Source organism: Anoplopoma fimbria, chromosome 15, assembly GCF_027596085.1.
Source record: "Anoplopoma fimbria isolate UVic2021 breed Golden Eagle Sablefish chromosome 15, Afim_UVic_2022, whole genome shotgun sequence".
NCBI classification, from domain to species: Eukaryota; Metazoa; Chordata; class Actinopteri; order Perciformes; family Anoplopomatidae; genus Anoplopoma; species Anoplopoma fimbria.
The window spans coordinates 14,445,006-14,472,337 of NC_072463.1; the positions used below are offsets into that span (position 1 = coordinate 14,445,006).

Consider the following 27,332-nt stretch of genomic DNA (forward strand, 5'->3'; position numbering starts at 1 on the left):
TGGATCGCTCTGAAGACTGTAAACTACTTTTATGTACTTCAGACAAACTTAAGTAAACATTCAAAGTGACCTAAGCCATCAGTAATCAGGTGTGCCCTATGTTCATGTTGTACAGAGATAAGATTTGACTGAGGTTTTGCACAATCTGAAGCATTCATCAAGGACACACTTAACATTGAAATTCCTTTGACATAGCCATTATAAAGTGATGCGAGTTTCTCATTTAAAACTCTTTAAATAATATCAGAAAATCCTAGTCTACTACTCCCTTAGATATGATATTTCTATTAGATATACGGCAATTTTGCTTCGAGATACATTGACAAAACTTTATGGAGTTGATATATACATATACTATTACTTTATATTAGCACAGTCTCTTTTAGAACTTTGATGTGTCCTGAAATGTCAGAACAGTTCAAATCTGCCACTATATAGCTTTGCGACTTCGAAGGGCTGATGATCAAATGTTGTACTGCAGACTTATAAAGGTCAAGCCCAACGTCACCTTTCTGGATACTTTTGTGTTATAATTGAGATGGTGTATCAGTATAAAAAAAACAGGAGTAAGATGACAACCAAGTCTGGCGTCTGGGGTATGAAAGGTTAGGAGTTCAGTGCCTCCCTCCATCTCTGCCTATCTGGAAGAAACAGTTTGAGCTGTGACAGGAATAGTAATGGGAACAGTGTCAAAATGAAACAGTGTTAAAGTGACTACATCCTGGCCAATAATTTGATTCAAGAGGCAAGGGCATTTGATGCATTGCGTAATGCTGGCCAGGGAGATTGTAAGAAAAAAAACCTCTGAAGTTTTTTTGTCCAAGGTGAGAAGGTCTTGGTATTGTTGCAATACTGGGATGATTAAAGTGAAAACAGAAAAACGTTCAACTTCTCCAATGTAGAATTTGTAGAAGTGGTATTATTGTTGTGGCTCTGCCGCAAAGACCAGTGTTGATCTGATAGAATAGAATGAGTAAGCGTGACATTCATTTTAGAATGGCCAGCACAAGAAAAGGTTATCTGTTTAGTTTATGGAATGGACAAGGGATCATAGATTTTTGCATCGAGTTGATAGTATTAGCATTCGTTAGCATTGTTAAGATTATTTAACAGACAATTCATATTTTCGAGCGGCCAGAAACAGACCTGTTTCAGGTCTTGGCTTCCTTGTAGCCCCTGGTTCGTTTTCTTTCTGAAAGCGCTAGGTAGCGGTAGCATTGGCAACACTGCTGCTGCAAATGTACAAAGCAATTAACAATCATAAGAATCCCAATTTGAACTCGAAACCTAGACCTTAATGCTATGACAAAGCCAGATTAATTAATTAACTAGCAAGTTTTCATTTAAATCTACAATAATGGATGATGTTATTGATGAATTTAATCATTGATCACAAATATAATGTCAACACTACCGCCGTAACTGTTAAATTCAATCAGATAACGAGAGTTCATCAGCTGAATCTGATGTGAGAAATTGCCGTTGATTCGGGCTGGAGCAGATCGTTCTCTATCAGCATTGGCTTATTGGATCAGAGCCTCTTGATTGAAGGAGATGACATTTTCCAGGAGATATTTGCACACCAATTTGTGTTTTATGTCCTTCAGAGCGGCAGCGGCGCTGGTATGGCAGCGCTGAAGGATCATCCATCCACGCTTTGCTCACTTCCATTACCTGCAGCCACACTTGACACAGCCACATTTTATCGCCCATCAGTCAGACCAGCTGATGGGAGATGCTGAAGCCCAGCAAAAGGCGTCGCTTCGAAGAGTGATCACCGTGAGTGATTAGCATGATGGATCCCCGAGCATCATGACACAGCCCTAGTGATGTGATTCGGTGGCAAAACATACTGTGAACACATAATGCGTAGGACCAGCCATCCGTGGCCTTCTCTTGGCTTTAGTGAGATTTATAGTTTGGCGAGCGCGCGTCTTTGATGATGCATCCGTTGCCCTTCAGGTGTTGGACTTGGTTGTCGGTTTTATCATTTTATCTTCACCAGCATCAATAAATTAGTTTATTGTGTTAGACAGCACTGGAAGTTCATCCTTTTGTCTGTGTCCTGTGCCATCACTTCTCTTCCCACGCACTGAGCTGCCTCACCACACCATCATCACACTGTGAATGTGGCCTCTCAGTAGCTGGACCTTGACATCACTGGATTGTAAATGCAACACTCCTTTCCGAGATTTGGATGGAAATAATTGGATTTTATCAAACTGCGTTTTACACACACACAGAGAGTTGTATCCATGTGCAATGAAGGTCCAGTTAGTTTCTCCATTCCAATTATGTGCTGACGGGTTGGTTGGTTGGCTGTTGTGTTGGTGTTACCTGTCGTGGTAACCCGTGTAGTACAACCACGGATTGCTGGGATGTACTCATTTCAGTAATTACGCACCTGCACCTGTGGGTTATGAGAAACACGGAGACACACCACGGACCAGTAGGTACAGATGTTGAACAGTGTGTTCGAAGCGATGACATAACAGTAGCGCTAATTAAAAGCACGTTATTCAAATGCAGGCTCTGTCATGTTTATCAGCCGCCTTTCAGATTTAGATTCTACATAGAAGCATTGCATGCAAGGTTACAGTTTATTTTTGCATTTGAGAAAACATACCTAAACATTTTCATCGCTACATGGCAGGCCACGTAATAGAATAATTCTGACTGTTGTGTGGATTTTCCTCAGAGCTATTGCAATCTCAAGATATTTTCGGATCGTGGCTGGCTGAAAACGAGGTGCCCCTCCCCACCCATGGCTGGCCTCTGGTGGGCTTCTGGCAGCTTACGGCGGCCTGCTAATGAACAGTGACAGCCACGCCGCCTGTTGCCCTGCCCTCTGGTTCACGCTGCTCTGTGGTGGACCTGCTGAGTCCTGCTACTGCTGCAGCAGCATACCAAATACTGTGTGTTCCGTCTGTCTCCTGCATAGCCCTGCTGTAGTGTGTTTCCCTCTGCTCAGAATAACAATGCGGTGAGCCTTATTAGCGACTTTGTTGAAGATGTAAAAAGTTGCTGAACTTGCTGCGTACACAAAACACGTCTTACGAACAGAGGGATAGTGTTGTGCAGAAAGCAATCAAACACATTGCGGTCACTCGTGTGCGGCATTTGATCCATCAAATCTGCACATTAACTCTATCTGTATCAAAACTCCCAAGCGGTGGTGACTTAGACGGTGATATTTATTTGAGGATTACAGGGCAAAGGAATGAGCTATTGATTTTTTCTAGTTGGCAGATTTTAGGTAAGCAGAGCTGACCTTTTTTTCAGCTTTGAGGACAAAGTTACAAGATTAGTTACTCAGAGAAAGTTGCAGTAGAGACAGCACTTTAATGATATTTATCACCCAAATAACATTAATGTCAAGTTATTTGCTCCGAGTTAAAGCAGGTTTTCTCGGACCAAATGGTACAGCTCGAGACAGTTGCTTTCTAAACCTTTCAGCTGTTGAGGGAGCCCCCTGCCATATTGTCATAAACGGTGAGCCTTCAGCCTGAGGTGGCAGGGGAGTCGGGACGGAGATGAGGGAGTGTTTTTGCGGTAAAATGATTACAGAGATAAATATGAAAAGTCCTGCTTGTGTCCCCTGACACCAGCAGATGATGGCAGGGAAGGTGAACGTGATCTGTTCTCACCAAGGAGGCAAATGACACCATGTGGGGAACGCATTGGCTCGTTGCAATTAGGAAACTCGTACATGTAGTCGGCTTTCTGCTTGATATTCCGCTCATGCCTCTCTTTTCCGACGCTTGGAAACACCACCTGCTCAACAGTGAGTTGTCCAGGAGTACTTGTGGCTTCAAGGAGTGAAGCAAGTAAAAGAAAACACTCTTATGGAACCTTTAAATCATCCTTTGTTGCCTGTTTACCATTGTTGGGGAACCCAATGGAGAATATCTGGGAGACACAGCAAGCACACTGTAAGCTTTATAGGACAGGCAAGTGTCTAATTTGTCATGAAACCATGTAATCTTCCTCTCAACAGACAGTTCCATACGCAGAACAGAAATGGAGCTTAAAAATGTGGGTGATATGCACATAGTGTCATTTCCAATGCATTGTTTTCATTGAATACTCTCAATGTGCAGAGTGTAGATACTTGAGGCATGCAAAGACTATAAGGATGGCCCCCATTAGTGTTGATAGACTGAAGCATTGTGGCAGTATGACTGAAACAGAAGGGATTTCTATTGTTTTAAAGTTGACTAGGCTGTGGAGCTTCTTTGGGTGGTGCATCCAGCTTTGATAAAAATAAAAGATGTTATAAATCAGAGACAGGAAAAGCAGAATAGCAGCATGGTCAAGATCTGAACCAATGCCCTTGTTTAGTGTCATAGCACTGAACGCTGGCAGCACTATCAGCGGCGTGAACCGCAGTGAACCTTATCTGACTTCTCTGAAATAATCTCAAATCTTCTGCTTGGCTCAACAAGGGTCATCGCGCAACAGAGCGCTTTTTCTACAGAACATAACATCAAAGAAATGAGATGCTGGTCACAACTCCTCAACAAAACGTGGCCTTTCTTTTGAAACAAATTCAGAGTCACAGACACATTTATAGCAGCTCGGCTGAACATATCTGGGTTCTTAAAATAAGAGAGTGAAACGTTTGTCGAGTGCGAATGAAAAAGTGTTTGCATTTTGTGCACACAAGTTAAAGGAAACAGTGCACCCTCTGCAATTTCTTTAGCGGGGGCTATAGCAGCTTTCACAGAATACACAGTATGTAAATTGATGCACATAAGGTATAACGGATATTTTGTTTAATTTTCATTACTTTTAAGTTTTATAGCTTTCTTTGACCTTTTTCCTTTTGTGAAAGTGGTTATTCATTTTTTTGTAGTTTAAAGCCAATATTATACTATCCACATCGACGAATGGGTCTACGAGATATAAATCTCATCATCAGAGGGTGTACCAACAGTCTCTGTGCGGACGTTCGCATGCAGACAAGTCCGCACGGTCTCTTTGCTACAAGAGGTAGCGAACGCAGATTCCAGACAGTAGTATAAACAGAACTACTATGCATCTGTGATGTCCGCAGATTTCTGTGTATGCGTCTGCTTGGACGTATGACCAAGGTTTAATAAAGATATGTTTCAAACGTTCCTCAGTTTTAAGTTAAACAAAAATAAGTGATAAGAAACGTATCATAGTTCATTAGTTTTTCTTTCTTTCAGCTGTACCGAACCATGACTCATAAATCAGAATATAAACTGACTTCTGTGTAACATTAAAGCAAATAACTATTTTGTTTAAGGGTTTTGTATTTTGTCCTGTAGGGTGTTTGCGATGCTGTTGTTTGACATTGATTTTTGCCATTTCAGCATTTCCTGTACTGGAAAATAATTGTGTTATGTTAAGCTGACAGGGTTGCATTGATTGCTCCTACAGCCTGTGCACTCCTTGATCAGATTTGGCAGCAGATTTCATTAACACCATCCCGGGCCAATCATTTAGACCACTGATTGTAGTGCATGGGCCTAGTCAAAGAAAAGCATTTATCCGTTCAGTGATTGACCCAAGCATCCATGGAAACTCCTGCTTCTGGCTTCGTGGTCTTTCCACGTCAGCATCCAACCTTTATAGTAGTTGAAATTTCTACTTTAACATCTTTAGAAGTTAAAAAAGTGTCACTATTGCAAACAGTTCTATCCAATCAGCCAGCCGTTTGCCTGGAAGACTTAATTGTCGATGAGAATTTGAGGTTAAGGGGGGGAGATCAAGGTACCAGGGAGCTTATGATCTCAGTCCTGGGAAATGCGGTGAGACCGGGGGCTTGATAACACCCGACTGAATGTGCTTACCCATCTACTGTGGGAACGGACTGACAGATGGAGAAGAGCTAGATTTTATGCATTCCACTCCTTCTATATAGCCATTGGTGGTGCAAATGAAAGAATGACCCCTGCTGTTGGTTCCACATTTTCTGTGCCGGTGAGGGGGTCTGCAGCCACTGTGCGCGCTCAGTTCTTCAATGTTGACAGCAACAGGATTCCATTGCTGCACATGGAGGAGATAAAGCACAGGCTTTTTTGAGTAAGTGAATTATGTTTCTTTTTCAGCCAACGGTGAGTTTCCACCTGTGGTCGCCAGCTCAACCAGGCTGCCCTTCAGACCGACCAACAGGACTACGCCCCCGGTCATTGGAAGCGATTTGATAAACTTCCCCGCCACGGATTACTGTAAGTGTGAGCCTGATTCAACCTCCACCCTCGACGAGAACGCTCTCCACACTGACATTGTCTGGTTCTCCTTCTGTCTCTCTTTTGTCTTTTTGACACTCTCCTTCGCACACACGTATTGTTGCATGCATTAATGATTCACAATTACTCTACACTTGCTGAGCACAGCACCATACATGGGCTGCAACAAAGTAAGTGTGCCCCCTACTGGCCTGCAGCACGTCCACCATCAGGGTGAGTGATGCAGAGATCTCCTTTGGCATTAAATGGAGCAGGATGGGCAGTTTTGAAGTCTAAAATCCTCCAATTTGTCTCCAGAGAATGTCAATGGAGGCACTTACACAGACTTGACATTTCCCACCTCGCAGTCTCTCACGTCCAAGCTTCAAAAGGGTAAAGACAAGCAGAGATTCAATTTCTATATTTATAGTTACTCTCATATCAAATCTGTTCTAAGACACATTTCCTCAGCTAGTAGCTTTGAAGTGCTGGAGGTACGCTGTGACTGGACTTGGAGATATCAGCCGCTACCATTTTAGAGTAACACATAGTACATATCCCTCATGTGAACGTTAAATGAATGTGAACTCTTCCCTTATTGTGACTTTGAGGACTTGTTTTCCAGTCCAAACAGATGGTTTTACAGTGTCCCCACACTCCAGGATGTAATAGCATCCATCTATATCTTGTTTTCTCTCCCAGGCGGCATAAAAAGCTTTTATGACATTCATACGCTGTTAAAGCCAAACAAATCGATTTTGTAGGGTGCCGAGGCTTGCCTTCCATTCGAAGCTGGTTAGAAGAATCACACTCACACCAGACCCACTGCTTTGCATCGTCAAGTTGCCTTGAACACACACAGAAACCACAGCCAATATACATGAGCCTACAGTACAGGAAAAAAAAATATTGCTCTGTTGACTATATATTGTTACCCAAAGAACTTAATGCCAAGACGCTCGAAGCAAAATGATTAACCATTTTTACGAAAGTGAAGACCATTTGAAATCGGTGTGGAGTTTCATGGTTGGCACTGGTGTTTGACAGTTCTCTTGCAGTCTCTTCCTTATAGAAACATAAAGAGCAAACGTGTAACTCCAGCGACTTTATCAGTTGTACAAAGACGTTTGTGGCTCCAAAAGGAGCTGGGTGAAGACTGATAAATATTCTCAAGCGATGTCATTTGAGTCAGCGTCAGGTGGCTCTGAAGAGAAACAATCTGGACCTCTGTAGCCTCGACTCATGTCTGCTTGAGGCTTAATGCTACATTAGCATTGGGTAATGTAGGTGCCAGGTTAGACAAGGAAGAAGAATGTGTGGGGTTAAACATTTTAACATCTGCTCCTGCTGCATCAGTTTTTTTTTAATCCATTTTCGTTTTGTGTGATAGGAGTGTGATGCAAAATCAGTGTAGCGCTCCTTGAAGCCTGAACAGCCGACTGCCTGCACCGTCGATTTAACATGCTGCACTCCTTCTGCTGAACAGCCACTGATAACGTTGCCTGACACAGAGTAGGGGTGATGGTGCGCCACGACGACAATGCTCAACGGCAGACCAATGCGGACCGATAGTCAAGTGTGTCCGGGCCCTGATATGTTTGTGCAGCGACTTGCCTGATTGAATGTCTGTGATGCGGGCCTAGACTCGATCACAACGGTTTGTTCTCTCAAGGGTCAGGCAGGGACAGTAAAAGATCAGACGTTGATGTTCGGCCAGCTGACAGCATTTAAAAATGTTACAGGATTATGCATTGAACCGGAGCCACAGGCGTGACTCCGTCAGCAAACAAAGGCTATACAGTCTGTCAAGAAAATCTTTCATTCTGAGCGGGGGTATGGCAATTCAGGAAACTTTTCATATGCAAGAGTATATAAAAGGTATTACATATAGTAGGGGAGTTTGCCACCAGGATCTAGCTGCAAGGGCAGCAGTAAAAAGGCTATTTGAATGTGCTTACACAGGTAATACTCAATATGGTTACAATAAAGCCGGCAGACTCCCAGAGAGATGGGACTGTGAGATCACTCTGCTCTTTCCCCTGTGATTATCATAGATATTAACTTGGGAGGGGGAGTCGAATGTACAGTTATACATTGGACATTTCAAAGACAGCCGTGAGCGGTTAACATTCGCCACGCGTCTCACTTCACCCACTCAAGAGCTGCTTTGACGTCTGCAGGGCGGGACGGCAAAGCCTGATGGGGGTTTTGGCTCGGCGGACCCGTCACTCCAACAATGCCCTCCTCTTCCCCCGACACGCTCAATGATTAACCCCACCAAAACGTCACTGTCTCTCGTCTCCTCTCACTCTACCCTTAATCTTTCCTTCTGGGCCCCTGCACTTTTTATTTCTCCATTTATTTCTCCATTTATTTCTAGTCTCCACCGTTTAAAAGCTGCTGCTGACTGTTTGTTAGTTCACATTACTGCCCTCCCACCCTGCAGCCACGTCTTAGTGTCAGTGCTATCTCTGATATCGTTCTTTTTATCCCCCACTTCCTCTTGCTGCTCTATTTTGTCTTCTCCTTCACCCTGACTTCACCTTCATTTCGTTTACTTGTTCTTTTTTCTATTCCCCTCATTTCCATTGATTCCCCCGCTATCCTGGCAGCTTTCATTTCTCACCACTGCCCTACTGTGTGGCACCCGCCTCTCACTGCTGACTCATCATTTGCTTTCGGAGGGCGGTGGGGTGGGGGGATGTGGAAAAAGTTGACCGAGATGAGCTCGCTTCTCTTGCTTTTTGTGATTACCTCTCCTGATGGGAAGGGAATGAGTCGCTAACCTCAAAATGAGCTCCGGCCTCATTTTTCTCTGGCCATTTACTGTATGAGAGTGTGTGTATGTGTGTGTGTGTGTAAGTAAGTGTGTTTGTGTGTGGGTGTGTGTGTCTTTGGGTGTGTGATTGACAAAGATTAGTGTTTCCACATTCTTATAAGACATTAATAGAACTTTACACAATACGCTGTCAGGATGCAACATCATATTAACATCATCATATTAACACCTCATCTGCAAACGCGTAGCAGGATGTACGAGCATTAGCGTCTTTGAACAGACAGCACATTTTCATATCAAGGGGTTCCATTTCCGCTCACACAACAACGGGCAACAACAAAAAAACAAAGAGTTCTGTGGAGCCGATGAAAAACTGGCATCGAATCAAAGACAGAAGAGATGGTGATTGAAGCCATCGGATTGGCTCTTGAAAGTAACCGACAGCAGATGTTGCTTGGTGCACGCTTGTTGCAGAAAAAGAAGTTCTGGCCCAAACGTGCTCACTAATTAGCGGCAGACTGGAGATGTGAGTCTGCTCTCCGTTCCGTACTTCGTTCATAAACACTGGCCTGTGGCAGTCAGTTAGCTCGTTGTTGTTACTTTGGGTTTTGGAGGGAGAACATTAGTCACTAAGACAGATATGAGACTGATAACGAGCAGCGCAACGCAAAACAGGCTTTTGTAATTAATTGGACTCGGGTGCCTCATAAGCTTTGCACTTAGCATTCAGATCCATTGATGGCGCGCCAGCCTTGATCCATCTTTCTAATGGCCGGCCCAAGGAGGACAACTGTCACTGGATAAGGAGGATACATGCCACGAGTGGAAAGCTGTACAGAATGAGAAGTTTACTTTTTCTTTTTTTTGTAGAGGTATGATGCATCCAGAACACCTGTAATATCATGCAAAAACAAATAATGATATTTATTATTGTGCCTTTATTGCACTCATTTTAGCAGACAACTCTAGAAACAAAAACAACAAGCACATAGATGTAGAAAGAGAGTTCCTTATCTTTTTTTGTTGAGCACTGAGACCAAATCAGGGTCTGATTATCAGATTGAATGGCCTTTTAATTTCCTGTTTGAGTGGCGGGGTTTATGTTGCCCTAACTGATCAGCAGTGACTGACATTTCAATCAGGGGAGACAAGCGAACGGAGAAAAGATAATTGTTTGGTATAAACAGATGATGTGTGATGATAAAGCCTTGACAGAGACTCTTTGGCCCCCACACTCCAGAGGGAGATTTGTAATCACGGGTCGTCTGCGGTGGTCGATTATTCTGCTGACATTGGTTGGCCGATGGGGATCAAGAAATGATGAAGAAATGATGAATCAGATGAAACTGCGAAGATTCAGCGGTGATTGGGAGTTGGAGGGGGGAACATGTAGCAGCAGCATGAACATACTGGGAACATGCAGGGAGAGAATCTAAAGTTAAATAGAGAGTAGCAAGATGATTGGCTAACAATGTAGGTGTGTGATTGGATGGATGTGACCAGCTGATGAGAACAGCCACGATCAACAGCCACAAAGGATAACACCAGGGAGATCATGAGTGAGCGTGCTTGAGAGAACGGCATAAAGCATGCAAAAGTATAACTTTACCAGTTGAAGAGTTATGTAGATTATGCTGATCCAAACATATATAGTTTAAAGGAGTGATACAAATTTAAAGTTGTTTTTTTTACTGTAAACTCCAAATAATTTTCACTGCTTTACCTGCAGGAAGATGAAGTCCTCAACCTCAGCTAGGCGTTCACATCCAAAACAGTTTTCACAAACAGGGCTGCGTTGGTGGGGGGGGTGTTGCTTCAGGCACCAGTGGGATAGTGAAATGCGATCCAGAGAGTCCAGCTTGAGGAGCAGAGTCAAAGCCTGAGTTCGGACACCAAGATTCTGTACAGCATTTAACAAAACTCTAGGATAGGATTTTGCAACTCGGGGGAAGATATTATGGTTGCAATTATTTTATCTTTTGTCACAATGATCATGAGGTAAACGGAAAAAAATACTCCAGGACACGTTTTCGTTGCAGTAAAAGTTTAGCCTGGTTGAGCTGTGTTTGATGGACCACCTGGTGTTGTTATAGCCTGAGCCCCATGCTATGGTAACCCTGCTGTGTTGACCGGCCAGCTCCATTAAATGAATGGAAGGACTGTGTTTTTTTCCTGCAGGGCTACTGTAGGTCTGAAAGTGGCCTTTTTGCATTCTAACTGGGGAAAGAACTGGAACTAGAACCTCGCTCACCCAATCATGGCTAAAGTGAAAATAAACAAAACGTTAAAGATTGTATGCGTCAGCAGTGCAATCTGAGTCCAACAGCAGTTTTGACGCAACATGCCTTCTCGTACCAAGATGATCATTTTTCACAAAACTGAAAGTCTCATTGCCTCTTTCTGGCAATTTAAAAACAATTCCAAAGCCTAACATTGGTGATGAAACGCTTGTTTACTTGTAACTGATCGGCCCAAGGACTGCCTTTGTCATTGCTAAAGAATGACATGTTTACGGTTGTCTTGTGTTAATAATGTTCTGAAGAGATAAAGACTGCTGGAACATTACTGTCAGTATTGTAATCCAATCAAGAGACCATTTGTTTTTTATGCACTGTGAGTCTCTCCCTTTCTGTCTTTCAATTTCTCACTGATGACAGTTCACAGCGTCGCCCCTTTCTTTGATGGAGACCAGTGTTTGTTATGATGATGGCGCACCACCGCTGGCAAAGTTCACAGTAACGGAGATTCATATAATAGTCAGACAGAGTCAGAGTCTCCCCAGGGATGTTTGTGAGTGTATGCGCAAGTGTGTGTGTGTGTGTGTGTGTGTGTGTGGGAGTGTGCTGCAGGTCAGAGGGGCTGACGAGTGTGCACACCACTTATTAGAGAAGACTATCATCTGTGGGAGCACATCTTGTTTTTGTTTGCTCTGCCAAGTGCCTATCACAGAATGGCTCATTACTCCAGTCGGGTGGTGTGTTCGTGTGTGTGGGATTTTAGAACTCACTCATATTGATGGACCAACTAGATCGATCAGCCGGGGTTGAAGTGTGAATCCAACCACACCCTGGGGAGACAGAGAGAGAGAAATCGAAAGGAATGCTATCTTTGGACACCGGCAGCGCTATTGTCAAAAAGACAAGCTTGTTTTACATAACATGATCTTATTCATGTCAGGAAGCCAAGAACTCACTTCTAAACATATGAAAAAAATGAAAAATAAATGAATATACAACATCCAGACTCTAATCCCACCTTCACCCTTTCATCTCCCACCTTGACTGTTTGCAATCTCAGAGTAACCCATTAACTACAGTAAGATTTACATCTAAAGCACCATTTGACTTTGGAGGCTTTTCTGCTCCAGTGATGGATTTTTCCCAACAGACTTAACTCTTTTTTACCTTGCTGGGAATTGAAAATACTGACTTGAAGAATCAATTTTCTTTTGCTGGATGGGAGCCAGGCAGAACTTAATTACATCCCACCATGTTTTGTTCCTTTTTTTTTTTTTACAGTAGTCAGTCTGTTTTACAGTTTTACAGAGTGCATTTGCTAAGACCCGGCTGAACTCTAAATTGTGCTTGTACCATAGTGGTGTTTTAAAGTGTTTCCGAAAGCCTGCTTGAAATTGCCTCTTGACACTTGACCAGACCTAAAAGATATGTTTGTGGGGAGACACAACCTAGTTCAATTTCCAACTCGTACTAAACTAACCAAAAGTTAATTGTCATTTTGTGGTTAGTCACGTGAGTCGTTGGTGTAGTTGGTCACTTGACTTGTGTGCCACTTACTAGTAGCCACTTACTCATGTGAGTTGTTAGCCATTCAAGTTTACGTCAACCATGCTCTTGTCCTAACTAACTAATTGGTTTTGTTGCCTAAAAACTAACTTTCTATGATGAAACATGAAACTTTTGAAACTGACACACCATCCACAACTAAACTAGAGGGGTACCTACAGGATTTATTATGAATCCCACTGCCTTTCTTGGCAAGCACCGTCATGTGTAGCATTCAAGCGCTAGGATTAGCCAGGCACCCATGCTCGTCAAGGTATCCAGAGGTCGCTACCAGAGCCGTAAACCGCATCTCTACCAAGCGTCACTACTCCAAATATGGTCACTTGCTTTCCCTGGTTGCAAAAAAAATGCTGAACTCAAGGCATCAAAACCACAGTCCACAATCCAATGGGTGACGTTAGATGAATACGTCCACTTCTGATAACCAACATCTACGTATGGTGGGTCTCAAAAAGAAATGCAATTGGGATTTATTTGGTTTTGACGAGCTTGGAGTGGGAATGTGTTGGGAGACGGAGAGGAGCTCAGTATGGTGCAATGATGACGGATCACTTACTGGCTGCCCTGGGACCAAACCAATCGTGAGGACCAGACTGACAAATTTGCCCAAAATGCAGCCCACCCACATATCAGCAGTTATGCTATGTCATCATCAAAAAGCCACCTGGGATGACTGCTTTTTCTTGGCTTTAAAATGATTACATCCCAAAAACTCATTACTACTTTTCCTGTGAAGGCCCCATTTCTCTCAGTAACTCAACTGTATAGAATTAATGAGAAAATGGGGTATAATCTAATTTTGTTGTTCTTAGGTACACACAGGCGCACACACACACACATGCTAAAAATACCAGCTCCCTCAGTCAGAGAAAGTGGATTTTGGCGAGAGATCCTCGTAAATACTGGGATCTCAATTCCTGGGCTTCAACTCTAATAGGCCCTACACAGCAGGCAGCCTTAACAGGGAAAGGTGTTACTGTGAGAGCATCATAACTTTAGGTTGCTCTCCTGAGACTAGTCTCATGCCATCTCTTCTTTTCTCTGTGTTTCCTGTCTCCATTTAATCAGTTTACTACTGCATCAAGGCTTGCAAAAACTAAATAAATAGCAAGGCCATTCTGTATTGTATCTAATCACAAACAGTGTTGCAATCGCATTGAGCAGCAACTCAGAGGCTATGAAAGGCATCATGTGAGTTGTTCTGTTGCAGGAATGACTATGACTTTGGAGTCAGATTTGCAGCCCTGTTCTTAAATTAATAAGTAGTCTCAGAGCATTCAGGACCCGGATAGAGAGAGAGAGAGAGACACAGAGAGAGAGCGAGACAGAGACAGAGAGTTGCTTCACGGCCGGGTGTCTTCCCCATTGCTCTGTGCTCGCAAGACTTGAATCAGGATTTAGCGCCGCAGCGTTAAGTCGTTCCATGTCCATCTGACAAGACTAATCTTGTGCTAATTACAGTGAAAAGGACTCCAATTAGCGTCGACGCGTGGGATTACACGGAAAATGAGGAGAAATGTTTGTCACCTGTGATCCTGTCACCGCGTCCCCACGCCGCTCTTGTGAATATGATAGCTCATATGAGATCCTTCCAGTTCAGAGCTCTCCTTCCCAACGTGCAACGCCTCTCCTCATATTCGAGTTTTATTCATGTGAAAGTGGAGCGGTGGGGAACAATGAAGTGGAATGAATGTGGGACAAATGGAACAGAAATGAGTCTGTGGTGCGCACTGAATTTTTCAGCCTCTCTGTCATCTTTAAGTCTGCATGTGTGACTGAATACATAATATGTGCTTCTACAGATGTGTGCTCTATGAGGTGCTTAATTTCTTTACCTTTTTTTTTATTTCATCCTCATGTGCAGCCAAAAAATGGATTTTTCATACCTGCGGGGCTGTTGGACCTGAAGGCCCGACTCCCACCCAGTGCCTCAACTCCTACAGGAACAGCAACATCAACGTGACTGTAGGCACCCGAGGGCCCTTCAAAGGCATTCAAAAGTGGCGGGTCCCCGAAACTGGCACCTACAGGTAGGGCTGTCGCCAGAGTATAAAGCCTCACAGCGCATATCAGACTATACCATTTTAGAGAAAGAAAAATGAAATCAACACCTAATGCATTGCTGGGCCAATCATTATAGGCACATACACTTGGCCTCAACACATAAACACTGTACAATACAAACTTAACCTCTCGTTCTTAGGCATCAGGCGTCAACTATGAAACTCACATTTTTCGCAACAATGCAGACTCTTCCTCACGCCCACCTGCGCTCCTCTGTGCAGCACCAGCACATCAATCTTCCACAAGCAAGCAGAGAAAAATCCCTATCAGATTCTTGCAGGAGGGAGCAGATGCTGGTGTAATGGCTGCTAAATCGCATGATTCACTCCACACCTGACTCCAAAAATCCCCAAACCACCCACAATCCACGTCTACATTGGTGGTCTTTAAGGCTTTGGAAATACCTTAACAATCGGCCCTAGCATCTTGACCTCAAACTGAGTACTGCTCTAGGATTAATGCTGTAATATCCACTACCTTGTGCAGAGATCAATACGCCTCCTGTGGGCATTCATGACAACGGGAGGCGTTTAACTCGGATTTGACTTGGATGCTTCAAACAAAAAAAAAAAGCTTCTAGCCTCCCACATCAACTAAAAAAACAAAAAACAAACACACACACCGCTAAGCTCGCCCAAAACTCATGAGTCTTAAAATACCAAACTAACAACTGCGTGGACAGCCCTGTTTTAACAGATATCCCGGAGTTTAAGAAAAACACCTTCTGTCGCCTTACACAACTCCAGATTTGTGGTCCTGATGCGGCCTGGTTTAGCTGGCGGAGCCTTTAAATGAAGCTGACAGACGGTCACATAGATGAATATGCGCTCTGCATCTCCCAAAAGTCATTAGGCAAACAGCTGAGGTAGCAACTGAACACCGGGCAGCGCTTTCTCTCTCTTTCTCCCCACCACGCACGACCACCGGGGAAGAAAAATATCGAAGCGCTACCAAAAACCAATCACGTTGTTGGTTTTTTTCCTGGCAAGAAAACTGGAGCATTTGAAATTAGTGTCTTCTGCTGCGAAGGTGTGTGTATTTGTATGTCGGTCTCTCTGTGTTTGTGTGCCCATGCACTTTGTAGTCTGAGCACTGCTATTTTGTATGTGTGCCATGTTAAGTCCAATTGTTTTCTTATTAAAAAATGCCCAGCAGGCTGAAAATGTGTTTTAGTTCTTCAAAATTAACGTTGGCTGTAATTTAATTTTGTACACTCATGAAACAGCAGGTGGAACAAATGAAGATTGTTCATCATCTTCATGTTTTTTTCTGATACACACCTACTGCACAGATTGGAACATGCAATATACATACATCACCTTTTCCCATACTCTTCAAAACCAAACGGAAATTAAAAAATGTATTCCCTGTATCATAAGGATTATTATCCTTCTAATGAGCTGTTTAATATTTGTGTCATTTGTGTCTGTTACACACCAGGTTCACAGCCTACGGTGCAGCTGGGGGTCGAAGCGTGATGGCCATGAGCAGGTCACATGGTGTCTACATCACAGGAGACTTCCTGCTCAGGAAGGGCGAGTTCCTTTACGTCCTGGTCGGACAGCAAGGAGAGGATGCCTGCCCCAATGTAAGTCTGCTATCATGCAGTAAGTTGATGTTCAGCAGCATATGAGACCCTTCAGTTTACAGTATGTCATGAAAGCAAAAGATACACATAAGAAAGGGATTATAATATTGATTCAATTTGTTGATCTTCTTTGAAATAGCTGCAAACGCTTCAATGATTCAACTGAATTTGGAGTCAAACGTAATTCTCTTTTAAAAACGTACAAATGGACAATTGTCTTTAATCATTTTGTGTTTGTTATCTCAAAATTGATCTACAAAAATGTAATTATCCCTTTCTATTGTATAATAATAAATAAATAATGTCAGTGTTTTGTTGTGTTTTTATAGATTTTTATATTAATAAAAGAAAGAAAAAGGTATTTGGGAAAATATGAGAAAAGCTCCTATTTGTCTCCGGAGCTGGCTGGAAGGGCGTGTACCTGTCTGTGTTTGATTGACAGCAGCTTGCAGTGCTGCCAGAGTGGCAGTGAGATACAAACTTGCTGTAGCCTACTTGTCATGTGCAGACAGTGGCTGTAGTCGAATAGAGCAGCTAATTAATTATTAATTATCTGGCCTGCGAACTGACGCTAGCAGTGCCCTTTTCCCTGTTGTATGTTTGACGGTGGTTCATTCAACGAGCCAAGGTGCAGGACAAGATGTGTATACATGTTTGTCAGTAGACTTTAGCAGGAAAGCTAATGTGGGTTGATGGGCAGAGTCTGTGGCTCTTTTGTTGTGTAGCAGGCTGCTGTTTGGCTCAGTGTGACCGTCTGCTCTGCCTGTGATAGAATGCTATATATAAGGTCTCCATCTACGTAGACGGAATGGTATTCCGTTGAATTAATGCAAAACTAGGGGCCGCCATCATGATACCAAAATATAAATGTCCTCCTTTTGGTTTCTACTTTAAGAGCAGGTATGTAGGAATATGCTGTAGCTTTAACAGGATAACTGACATTCTGAAATTCAAGGAACTGGGCATTTGGTAATTCTCCTCATGGAACATGATTTCGCTTTGGATACCCATGCTCTAAATCACAACATTTTATGGCCACCAACATCTGTTTAAATCTGTGATGGAAGCTCACAGTGTTCTCCCCATTGTCTCTCTTAAGTGGACTTGTGCTCTTTTGCCATCGGTGGCTGTCATCCATGATGCTCTGGAGTTACTTCACTGGCAGCAGCACACCAAGCTTCCCCCTCCAACAGTTCACAACACTGAGACTAAAAACCTCACAGTTCCTCTAGTCGCCAATGAAACCATCCATCATCTGCTATCTACGTTTGAAAACTAAGGCTTGTCCTTCAACTTAGAGTAGAGCGAATAGGGGTTAGTTGCCAAAGCTTTGGACTAGAGGACATTGAATTACAGTCATTTAGCAGACGCTTTTATCCAAAGCGACTTACAATCAGTTGCTCAAAGCTTATATTACATATCATTACATATCATTCACCCATTCACACACTGATGACAGGGCTACCATGCAAGGTGCCACCTGCCCATCAGACTCTAACTAACATTCATACACCATCCAGTCCACACCGATGGAAAGCCTTCGGGAGCAACTTGGGGTTAAGTGTCTTGCCCAAGGACACATCGACATGGACTGCCGAAGCCGGGTATCGAACCGCTGATTGGAAAACTATCCTGCACTCCACTGCGCCACGGCCGCCCCGCATTACCAACAGATTCTTCAGTTGTTTCACAAACACAGTAGTAAAAAATATAATTTTTTTGTGGATTACACATATTGTTAGTTTGTGGGTTGAATAAGTGAATTTATTTATTTTGGATAGTACGTTGTCATTGGGGGAATCCACCTCCGTCCATAGATATATTTATGTACACATTAACACATTTCTCTATTAAGAAGGAAGAAAATGTCATAAAACTGCTACTTTTTATAGTAAGATGGAGTCTATATTTATAACAGCTATATGTTATGAAAGAGGGCTACAGTATGTCTTTAAAGAGGTATCTTCTATGTATTATGTTCGGTTAATTACCTGGTTAGAGCATCAGTCCATGGTCAGAATCTTCACTAATTGATATGACGTATCATCATACAATGGTTCATATGATATCATTCGAAAAATAATTTTTTGTAGGTTCTCCAGTTCACATCAAACCCCACATCTATCCACTCACCGTTTCCTCCTTTGTGCATCGCTCGGTTCAGCACAGCGCCAGCAATCTCTCCAAAAGTCTTGCCATCACCTTTCAGTTTCTTAACAAGACTCATTCCATCAATGATGCATGCAGTGTTCTCCGATATTTTCACCTGCTGATGCTGATTTCTCAAACTCTCTTCCAAGAGTGGCCTTGTTAGTTTTCAGCAATGAGCCATCTGGATTTGAGAGAGCCCAAGGCACCGGACCGAGTGGATGAGCCAGGACATTATGAAAGTGAAGATCCCTACTTTGCGAAGCAGTGATGACATGCCCAAAGAGATCTCTATCTGCTTTCAAGACCACCTGTTTATTTTATGCTTGGTTTACCCTATCCACTTAGATGTGATGCTTGAGAATGTCTTCGTAGTCTGTTTTCTGATTTGGCATATTTTGGTTGCTTTAGAATGAGCCCTTAATATCTACAGAATGAGCTGGTCTTCCACAAAGCACGCCATGCTTCACTGCCATGTTTCTACAGTGGCCCAGAATGGAAAAACGCATATATCTATATATGTAACACTCTATGCATGTGTAATGTTATGTGTGATTTATTCCTAATTTTTGCATATATCGGTACATTAGATCTTACAAAAGACTGCCAGCAAACCTACTGGTACTCTAGGGCAATAATGGCCAAAACAATGATTGTTGCAAAAATTTGTAAGGCTTCGGTTATCATGGTTGAACAAAGCCGTATGGACCCCACAGACAAACTGATCATGAATAGATTTTTGTTAACACCAAAGAAGTAAAAATAGTGTTGACAGTTAAGAAAATGATTAAAGATTAAAGTCAGAACAACCTTCATATGAAATGTGTTTACATGACAATAATAATTTAAAATGAATTATGAGATGCTGTAATAACAGCCGTTCTTGTATTCCAGTGGTTAAAGCGTGACATGAGGCAGCTCTAGATCCTGTTGTGTTTTGTGGCTTTGTTTTCAAGAGGCAGAAGAATGTGTAGCTTAGCAGGCAGAGGTCCTCACTGCTGTCATCCGGTTATTAGTTTTTAACACAGTGTGTCTTGAAGTGCTCAGTGCAGAAAGCAAAGAGGGACTGTGCTGTTCCAAAGTAAGTCTGAAGTCGATTAAGGTTCCTCCTTTTTCCCCCACAGTTCTGACAACAAGAGATGGCGACTCTCTCCAAAGGGTCGCCCTGAAACTGATTTGTGCTGTAGAACAGTGTTTTCTCACACCTAGCATTTCCTCTGGTGAGGGAAATGATGGCCCCTTTGTCCTTACAAATACTTGCTCTTTCCGCGGGGGCTCTTCTCCTTCTGCCGTGCACACACACATACACAGGTCCTCAAGCACAAAAACACTCAACACACACACAAACACACCTTTGTGTCGTAATTTTTTTCTCTCTGACACATGCTCAATCTAAAAATGAAAAGCTACAATGACAGAACAGGCTTAGAGGGAGAAAGAGTGAGGAAGACCCACTGCTTTTTACTCCCTCTACCTGTTGATTAGTCGCATAAGCCCCGCCCCCCACCTCACTCCCAGCCCCTCAAAGGTAGGCAAAAGAAATTAGTGTGTGTGTGTTTATGTGTCAAGCGGAGTAAAGGGTAAAATCTCAAGTCCTCTTACTCTCAGTAGGACAGGCTCCAGTCAGTCAGCTTACATGAGGCAGTAACATCAATTCACAAAACCTTAGCTATAGCAGAGCTATTTACATATCTACAACATTATTAACTGTACAGTATTTAGTATGTTGAAATTCGTCTTTTTCGAACCTAGCAGGCTCATTTCCTCCAATTAGGGTTCAAACTGCATAGAAATCAGCTGCAGAGATGTCTTATTCAGTCAGAAACATTAATCCATCACTGTGCACAGGAAGCTCCTCTACAATAGTCAAACAGATTTACAGTCATGTGAACAGGAAATCAGTAGATACTCAAAGCTTACTGGAATTGTCTTACAAAGGGAACATTGGTCCTTGCCTCACATATCCTGCATGCATCTGGATATTTCTGCTTGGTTTTCGCTCACCATTCTAATGCTGAAGTCTTAGACTCACAGCAGCTGGAGTGTGGCAACTGCTAAGCCCTCTCATACACAACTGACATGCATGAAAGCATTTATTTGGAGAACTGACATCTCTCTCTCCCTCTCTACAGTCCAACGGCATGCTGAATAGGATCTGCCTGGAACAGAGTGGCCCCATGGTGAACAAAACCCAAGTGAAAGGGGGTGGAGGAGGAGGTGGTGGGGCCACGTATGTGTTCAAGGTAAGAAGGTGCCGAAGGAATGACACACTTAGATTAGGCTATCTGTTGCTACATGGATATTACGCAGGTGTTGGGGATACAGACATGACAAGACATGAGCCTACTTTACCTATCAAGCACTATATACCACAGACATAACAAAAGTGACCTGCTAGGGTTGTCACAACATCAGGCTTTTTAATACACGTTTAGTGTGGCAGGAAGAATTAATGATAAAGAAATCATTGCGATATCTATAGAAAATTTGAAAAATACAATTGCACTGAAATGCCGTAACCATTTAAGAGTGTGTATGATGATGTGTATGATTAACATGATACTAATATTTCAATTTTGAATAAATCATGGTTAGCGTAAATACTTGTATCTCACAAAACCTCTATTCATAGTATAGCTTGTCCTACTATAGACCCATATATTTCATGTATCTTTTGTAGTTATCATTACATTTGCCAAGGGACTGCAATTGAACATTTTAGTATAGTATGTCAAAAAAAGGCAAAACAAAGTCATGGTTTAGTATGTCAAAAAATGTCTATAAGGTAATAGTATAGCATGTCAAATTTTTTTATAAAAAGTCATAAAGTCGGAAAAAGTCATAGTATATTGTGTTGAAAAAAGTCGTAACAAAGTAGAAGTATAATATATTGAAAAAAGTCATAGTATAGCATGTTAAAAGAGCAAACCTTTGCACACCAGTAGGTTTACAGGTGTGTAGGAGAATACCTAGGGTAGATAATATAGAACGAACCAACTCCTGCACAATGTCTTCTTTACTTGCAACAGGGGTATTTAGTGACAATGTTTGGGACCCAGACCTTCATCAAGTTACTATGGTAAAGCATATTGGAAAAAGTCACAGTATGGTATTTTGAAGTCATAAAAAAGTAATAGTATAGCATGTTGAAAAATGTCATACAAAAGTCATAGTATAGTATGTTGAAAAAAGTCATACTATAGTATGTAGAATAAAATCATAGTATAATGTGTCAAAAAAAGTAATTACAAAGACATAAATAGTATGTCGAAAAAATGATAATATAGTGTGTCAAAAAAAATAATAAGAAAGACTGAGTATAGTATTTCGAATAAAGTCATAGTATGTTGAAAAAAGTAATAAAAATGTCATAGTATAATATGTCGACAAAGTAATGAAAATGACATAGTATAGCAAATCATAAATAAGACACAGTATATCAGATTTAAAAAAGTAATTAAAAACTCAGTATAGTGTAAGGGAAAAAAGTTAGCCTGTCGAAAAAGCCATAAAAAAGTAATAAATCTGTGGTATGGTATGTCAGAAAGAATCTTTAAAAAGATAGTATAGTATGTAGAACAAATTCATAAAACAGTTTTCAAGGATAAAGTTTGTAAAATAAAGTTGTAAAAAAGTCATACTATAGTATGTTGAAAAAGTAATAAAAATGTCATAGGATAATTTATTAAAAACGTCATAGTATAGTATGTCGAAAAATGTCATTGTATCGCATGTTGAAAAATGTCAAAAAAGTCATAGTATAGCATGACGGAAAAAATCATAGTGTAGTGTGATGAAAAAAATGATTCTATAGTATGCTGAAATGTCATAATGTCACATTATACAATGTCGAAAAAAGTGTTTGAATAGTATGTTGAAAAAAGTTATAAAAAGTCATAGTATGTAAAGAAACATTGTAAAAAAGTCATAGTATATAGCATTTCCAAAAAAAGTCATAAAGACTTCAAAGCATAGTGTCAAAAGAAGTCTTCCTATACGATGTTGAAAATTGTTAAAAAGTCAAAAAAAAGTCATAATATAGATGTTGTAAAAAAGTCGTACTATAGTATGGCAAAAGAAGCATAAAAAAGTCAAAGTATAGTATGTCAAAAAAAATCATAATATAGTATGTCGTAAAAAATTATAAAAATGTCATAGTATAATATGTCAACAAAAGTCAAATAAGTCAATAATATAGTATGTCGACAAGTGATAAAAACACAATAGTATAGCATGTCGAAAAAGTCATAAAAAGGTCATAGTAAAGTATGTCAAAAAACGTGATGAAAAAGTCATAGTATAGTATGTTGAAGAAAGTAATAAAAACGTCATAGTATAGCATGTCGAAAAAAGAATGAAAAATTAAATATATATTATGGCGAAAAAAGTCATAGTATAGTATGTCGTAAAAAATTATAAAAATGTCATAGTATAGCATGTTGAAAAATGAATGAAAAATAAAATATGTATTATGGCGAAAAAAGTCATAGTATAGTATGTCGTAAAAAATTATAAAAATGTCATAGTATAATATGTCAACAAAAGTCAAATAAGTCAATAGTATATAGTAAAAAATGTAAAACCACAATAGAAAAAGTCATAAAAAGGTCATAGTAAAGTATGTCAAAAAACGTGATGAAAAAAGTCATAGTATAGTATGTTGAAGAAAGTAATAAAAACGTCATAGTATAGCATGTCGAAACATGAATGAAAAAATTAAATGTATATTATGGCGAAAAAAGTCATAGTATAGTATGTCGTAAAAAATTATTAAAATGTCATAGTATAATATGTCAACAAAAGTCAAATAAGTCAATAATATAGTATGTCGACAAAAGTGATAAAAACAATAGTATAGCATGTTGAAAAATGAATGAAAAAATAAAATATATATTATGGCGAAAAAAGTCATAGTATAGTATGTCGTAAAAAATTATTAAAATGTCATAGTATAATATGTCAACAAAAGTCAAATAAGTCAATAATATAGTATGTCGACAAAAGTGATAAAAACACAATAGTATAGCATGTCGAAAAAGTCATAAAAAGGTCATAGTAAAGTATGTCAAAAAACGTGATGAAAAAAGTCATAGTATAGTATGTTGAAGAAAGTAATAAAAACGTCATAGTATAGCATGTCGAAAAATGAATGAAAAATTAAATATATATTATGGCGAAAAAAGTCATAGTATAGTATGTCGTAAAAAATTATGAAAATGTCATAGTATAATATGTCAACAAAAGTCAAATAAGTCAATAATATAGTATGTAATATGTCAACAAAAGTCAAAAAAAATTATAAAAACAATAGTATAGCGTGTCGAAAAAGTCATAAAAAGGTCATAGTAAAGTATGTCAAAAGACGTGATGAAAAAAGTCATAGTATAGTATGTTGAAGAAAGTAATAAAAACGTCATAGTATAGCATGTCGAAAAATGAATGAAAAAATTAAATATATATTATGGCGAAAAAAGTCATAGTATAGTATGTCGTAAAAAATTATAAAAATGTCATAGTATAATATGTCAACAAAAGTCAAATAAGTCAATAATATAGTATGTCGACAAAAGTGATAAAAACACAATAGTATAGCATGTCGAAAAAGTCATAAAAAGGTCATAGTAAAGTATGTCAAAAAACGTGATGAATAAAGTCATAGTATAGTATGTTGAAGAAAGTAATAAAAACGTCATAGTATAGCATGTCGAAACATGAATGTAAAAAAATGAAAATATTTATTATGGCAAAAGAAAAAAGTCATAGTATAGTATGTCAAAAAACGTGATGAAAAAAGTCATAGTATAGTATGTTGAAAAAAGAAAGTATGTAAAAATGTCATAGTATAGCATGTCGAAACATGAATGAAAAAATGTAATATATATTATGGGCGAAAAAAGTCATAGTATAGTATGTCGTAAAAAATTATAAAAATGTCATAGTATAGCATGTCGAAAAATGAATGAAAAATAAATGTAATATATATTATAATGAAAAAAGTCATAGTATAGTATGTCGTAAAAAATTATAAAAATGTCATAGTATAGCATGTCGAAAAATGAATGAAAAATAAAATATATATTATGGTGAAAAAGTCATACTATAGTATGTCGTAAAAAATTATAAAAATTTCAAAGTATAATATGTCAACAAAAGTCAAATAAGTCAATAATATAGTATGTCGACAAAAGTGATAAAAACACAATAGTATAGCATGTCGAAAAAGTCATAAAAAGGTCATAGTAAAGTATGTCAAAAAACGTGATGAAAAAGTCATAGTATAGTATGTTGAAGAAAGTAATAAAAACGTCATAGTATAGCATGTCGAAACATGAATGAAAAAATGTAATATATATTATGGCGAAAAAAGTCATAGTATAGTATGTCGTAAAAAATGATAAAAATGTCATAGTATAGCATGTCAAAAAATCAAAAAAAATGTTATATATATTATGGCATGTCGAAAAAAAAAGTCATAGTATAGTATGTCGTAAAAAATTATAAAAACGTCATAGTATAGCATGTCGAAACATGAATGAAAAAATGTAATATATATTATGGCGAAAAAAGTCATAGTATAGTATGTCGTAAAAAATTATAAAAATGTCATAGTATAATATGTCAAGTCAAAAGTCAAATAAGTCAATAATATAGTATGTCGACAAAAGTGATAAAAACACAATAGTATAGCATGTCGAAAAAGTCATAAAAAGGTCATAGTAAAGTATGTCAAAAAACGTGATGAAAAAAGTCATAGTATAGTATGTTGAAGAAAGTAATAAAAACGTCATAGTATAGCATGTCGAAAAATGAATGAAAAAATAAAATATATATTATGGCGAAAAAAGTCATAGTATAGTATGTCGTAAAAAATTATAAAAATGTCATAGTATAATATGTCAACAAAAGTCAAATAAGTCAATAATATAGTATGTCGACAAGTGATAAAAACACAATAGTATAGCATGTCGAAAAAGTCATAAAAAGGTCATAATAAAGTATGTCAAAAAACGTGAATTAAAAAAGTCATAGTATAGTATGTTGAAGAAAGTAATAAAAACGTCATAGTATAGCATGTCGAAACATGAATGAAAAAATGTAATATATATTATGGCGAAATGGCGAAAAAAGTCATAGTATAGTATGTGTCAAAAAAAAATTATAAAAATTTCATAGTATAATATGTCAACAAAAGTCAAATAAGTCAATAATATAGTATGTCGACAAAAGTGATAAAAACACAATAGTATAGCATGTCGAAAAAGTCATAAAAAGGTCATAGTAAAGTATGTCAAAAAACGTGATGAAAAAAGTCATAGTATAGTATGTTGAAGAAAGTAATAAAAACGTCATAGTATAGCATGTCGAAACATGAATGAAAAAAATTATTAGGTATATTATGTCGTAAAAAAAAAAGTCATAGTATAGTATGTCGTAAAAAATGATAAAAATGTCATAGTATAGCATGTCGAAAAATGAATGAAAAAATAAATATATGTTATGGCGAAAAAAAAAAGTCATAGTATAGTATGTCGTAAAAAATGATAAAAATGTCATAGTATAATATGTCAACAAAAAAAAAAAGTCATAGTATAGTATGTCGTAAAAAATGATAAAAATGTCATAGTATAGCATGTCGAAAAATGAATGAAAAAATAAATATATATTATGGCGAAAAAAGTCAATGTATAGTATGTCGTAAAAAATTATAAAAATGTCATAGTATAGCATGTCAAAAACATGAATGAAAAAATGTAATATATATTATGGCGAAAAAAGTCATACTATAGTATGTCGTAAAAAATTATAAAAATGTCATAGTATAATATGTCAACAAAAGTCAAATAAGTCAATAATATAGTATGTCGACAAAAGTGATAAAAACACAATAGTATAGCATGTCGAAAAAGTCATAAAAAGGTCATAGTAAAGTATGTCAAAAAACGTGATGAAAAAAGTCATAGTATAGTATGTTGAAAAAAGTAATAAAAACGGCATAGTATAGCATGTCGAAACATGAATGAAAAATAAAATAATTATGGCGAAAAAAGTCATAGTATAGTATGTCATAAAAATTATAAAAATGTCATAGTATAGCATGTTGAAAAATGAATGAAAAAATAAAATATTATGGCGAAAAAAGTCATAGTATAGTATGTCGTAAAAAATTATAAAAATGTCATAGTATAATATGTCAACAAAAGTCAAATAAGTCAATAATATAGTATGTCGACAAAAGTGATAAAAACACAATAGTATAGTATGTTCAAAAAGTCATAAAAAGGTCATAGTAAAGTATGTCAAAAAACGTGATGAAAAAAGTCATAGTATAGTATGTTGAAGAAAGTAATAAAAACGTCATAGTATAGCATGTCGAAACATGAATGAAAAAAAAAATGTATATTATGGTGAAAAAAGTCATAGTATAGTATGTCGTAAAAAATGTCATAGTATAGCATGTCGAAAAATGAATGAAAAATTAAATATATATTATGGCGAAAAAAGTCATAGTATAGTATGTCGTAAAAAATTATAAAAATGTCATAGTATAGCATGTCGAAAAATGAATGAAAAATAAAATATATATTATGGCGAAAAAAGTCATAGTATAGTATGTCGTAAGAAATTATAAAAATTTCATAGTATAATATGTCAACAAAAGTCAAATAAGTCAATAATATAGTATGTGATAAAAACACAATAGTATAGCATGTCGAAAAAGTCATGTCATAATAATAATAATAAAAACAATGGGG

General features: G+C 38.7%; 1 protein-coding gene across 1 annotated transcript in view; it reads left to right on the forward strand.

Moving 5' to 3' along the window:
• The window catches only part of alk (ALK receptor tyrosine kinase), a 367,814-nt gene that overhangs the window by 307,216 nt on the left and 33,266 nt on the right, over nucleotides 1-27,332 (forward strand). Inside the window, 6 exon segments of the mRNA XM_054614353.1 lie at nucleotides 6,078-6,197; nucleotides 6,366-6,431; nucleotides 6,516-6,590; nucleotides 14,644-14,809; nucleotides 16,284-16,431; nucleotides 20,712-20,822. Of these exon segments, the coding sequence (XP_054470328.1) occupies nucleotides 6,078-6,197; nucleotides 6,366-6,431; nucleotides 6,516-6,590; nucleotides 14,644-14,809; nucleotides 16,284-16,431; nucleotides 20,712-20,822 (686 nt within the window).